Source organism: Triticum urartu, chromosome 7A (assembly GCF_056163025.1).
Source record: "Triticum urartu cultivar PI428250 chromosome 7A, HENAU_Tu73, whole genome shotgun sequence".
In the NCBI taxonomy this organism is placed as follows: Eukaryota; Viridiplantae; Streptophyta; class Magnoliopsida; order Poales; family Poaceae; genus Triticum; species Triticum urartu.
In genome coordinates, this window is record NC_141879.1 from 237,727,434 (window position 1) to 237,729,928 (window position 2,495).

At 44.4% G+C, this 2,495-nt stretch overlaps 1 protein-coding gene across 1 annotated transcript; it reads right to left on the reverse strand.

Annotated features, from left to right (window-relative positions):
- Window positions 1–490: 490 nt before the first annotated feature.
- On the reverse strand, window positions 491–994 carry LOC147959161 (uncharacterized). Its single transcript, XM_087532521.1, has one exon. It carries the CDS (start codon window positions 992–994, stop codon window positions 491–493), a length of 504 nt encoding a protein of 167 aa, XP_087388647.1.
- Window positions 995–2,495: the final 1,501 nt, after the last annotated feature.

Consider the following 2,495-nt stretch of genomic DNA (forward strand, 5'->3'; position numbering starts at 1 on the left):
GATACCTCTCCGTTTACACGGAGTGACAAATCCCAGTCTCGATTCGTGCCAACCCAACAGACACTTTCGGAGATATCTGTAGTGTACCTTTATAGCCACCCAGTTACGTTGTGACGTTTGGCACACCCAAAGCATTCCTACGGTATCCGGGAGTTGCACAATCTCATGGTCTAAGGAAATGATACTTGACATTAGAAAAGCTTTAGCACACGAACTACACGATCTAGTGCTATGCTTAGGATTGAGTCTTGTCCATCACATCATTCTCCTAATGATGTGATCCCGTTATCAACGACATCCAATGTCCATAGTCAGGAAACCGTAACCATCTATTGATCAATGAGCTAGTCAACTAGAGGCTTACTAGGGACATGGTGTTGTCTATGTATCCACACATGTATCTGAGTTTCCTATCAATACAATTCTAGCATGGATAATAAATGATTATCATGAACAAGGAAATATAATAATAACTAATTTATTATTGCCTCTAGGGCATATTTCCAACAAGCTCATGGGCTAGCTTGTTCTTCTTCCTACCAATTCCATTGATCTCCACTCGCCTGAATCCCTGTAGAAGGATTTTGATATCAGCAATGCAGGCATGAGAACCTGATCTGCAGTACTCCTTCATCTTCAGGTCCTGTGCAAAACCAGCACAGTCTGTTTCCAGAATCATGTTTCCATGGAAGTACTTAGTGAATTCGCTTATGCCCATCCATGTGGCTACAGCTTCTACCTCTTCTACAGAATTACACAGGGGAAGCCGTCGTCCTACTGACAGGAAAACGTGGCCTTTGTGGTCTCTTGTTACCGCTCCTCCCCACGCTTCTCCCGTATCCACATGAACAGCCGCATCAGTGTTAAGCTTCACGCTATCGGGTGATGGGGCCATCCAACCTTCAGTTTTAGACGTCGCCGGGATGTGTGGATTATTTGGGAACAGGGACTGCTTGCATTTATCACCTTCACTCAACAGATTGTCGGCCGCCATTTGTAGGTCATCATGGAGTCTAAGTAGGAATTGCACAGAGTCTGACACTGTGTTTTTGCCATCACCATGGATAACATTGTTCCTTAGATTCCAGGCTTGCCACATGATTAGCATTACCTTGGTCCTGACTTCTTTAGTCCGGGACAGCAGCAACATTTGTAACCAGTCAGTCCTTGTGTACCTAAAGTCAGATTCCTTCGGCATCACCGAGAAAGCATTCATCTCTTGTCGAAGGGCTGTGCTCCTGGTGCAAGTGATGACAGCGTGGTGTTCATCTTCAGCACATCGTCCGCATATTTCACAAACATTATCCTTAGTTATTGTCCTTCTGAATGCATTGTGTTTTGTAGCCAGCGAGTTTGTGGCAATTCTCCATCCGAAAACCTTGACCTTGTCGGGTACCTTCGCTTTCCAGATTGCATCCCATATACTACAGTCCCCCGTCGCTCTGGATGAGCTTGTTGCTCTCTCTGTACCACTCCTTTTCAGAGAGTGAGCAAGCTTGTAGGCGCTTCTTACCGTAAATATACCCGTTTTCTTGTAGTGCCATGCAATGCAATCTTCAACTTCAGCCCTTGGTATTTTTAATTTGCATATTTCATCTGCATCAAAAGTGTGAAAGATTTGCCTCACTAGTTCTATTTCCACTCCTTGGTTTGAGTGTTGATCAGCTAGCTCACCCATCTTAGTCTTGATCTTCTTATAAAGGACGCTACTTTCAGCCCCTCTTTCCTTGGAATCCATTGGTCTCTAACAATCTGAATACTTCTGCCATCACCAATCTACAAAATAAGCCCTTTCTTCAGGAGTTCCAGCCCAAACTCAATTCCTCTCCACACTGGGGATGCATCCGACGAGAATACGGTATCAAGAAGATTCCCCCTGGGATAGTATTTCGATTTTAGAACCCTAGCACATAGACTATTTGGGTTCTGTAGCAATCTCCATCCTTGTCTGGCTAACAGAGCCTGGTTGAACAAGTGCATGTCTTGGAATCCAATCCCCCCATCACACTTTGGATTTGTCATATTTTCCCACGACATCCAATGGACCTTGCGCTTATCATCTTTATAACCCCACCAAAAGTCTCTAATGATCTTCTCATATTTATCACAGAAACTTTGGTTGAGCTTAAATACCCCCATGACGTAAGAAGGTAAGGATTGTGCCACTGCTTTGACATTTACCTCTTTTGCCGCTTGAGACATGAACCTCTCGTTCCAATTATTGTATCGCTTTCCAAATCTCTCCATTATAGGTTGGAAGTTGTCATTCTTCATTCTACCCTCCGGCGACGGTAAGCCCAAATATTTGCTTTCAAAACAGGTGGACTCCACCCCCGAAATTCCTTTGATCTCCTCCCTTTCCTGGATCGAGATTGCTTCACTAAAGAGTAGTGAGCATTTATTTTGGCTTAGGAGCTGGCCTGTTCCCTGTTGGAACTCAGCCAACACCGATCTCACTCTCCTTGCTTGCAGTGATGTGGCTTTGAAGAAAAGGA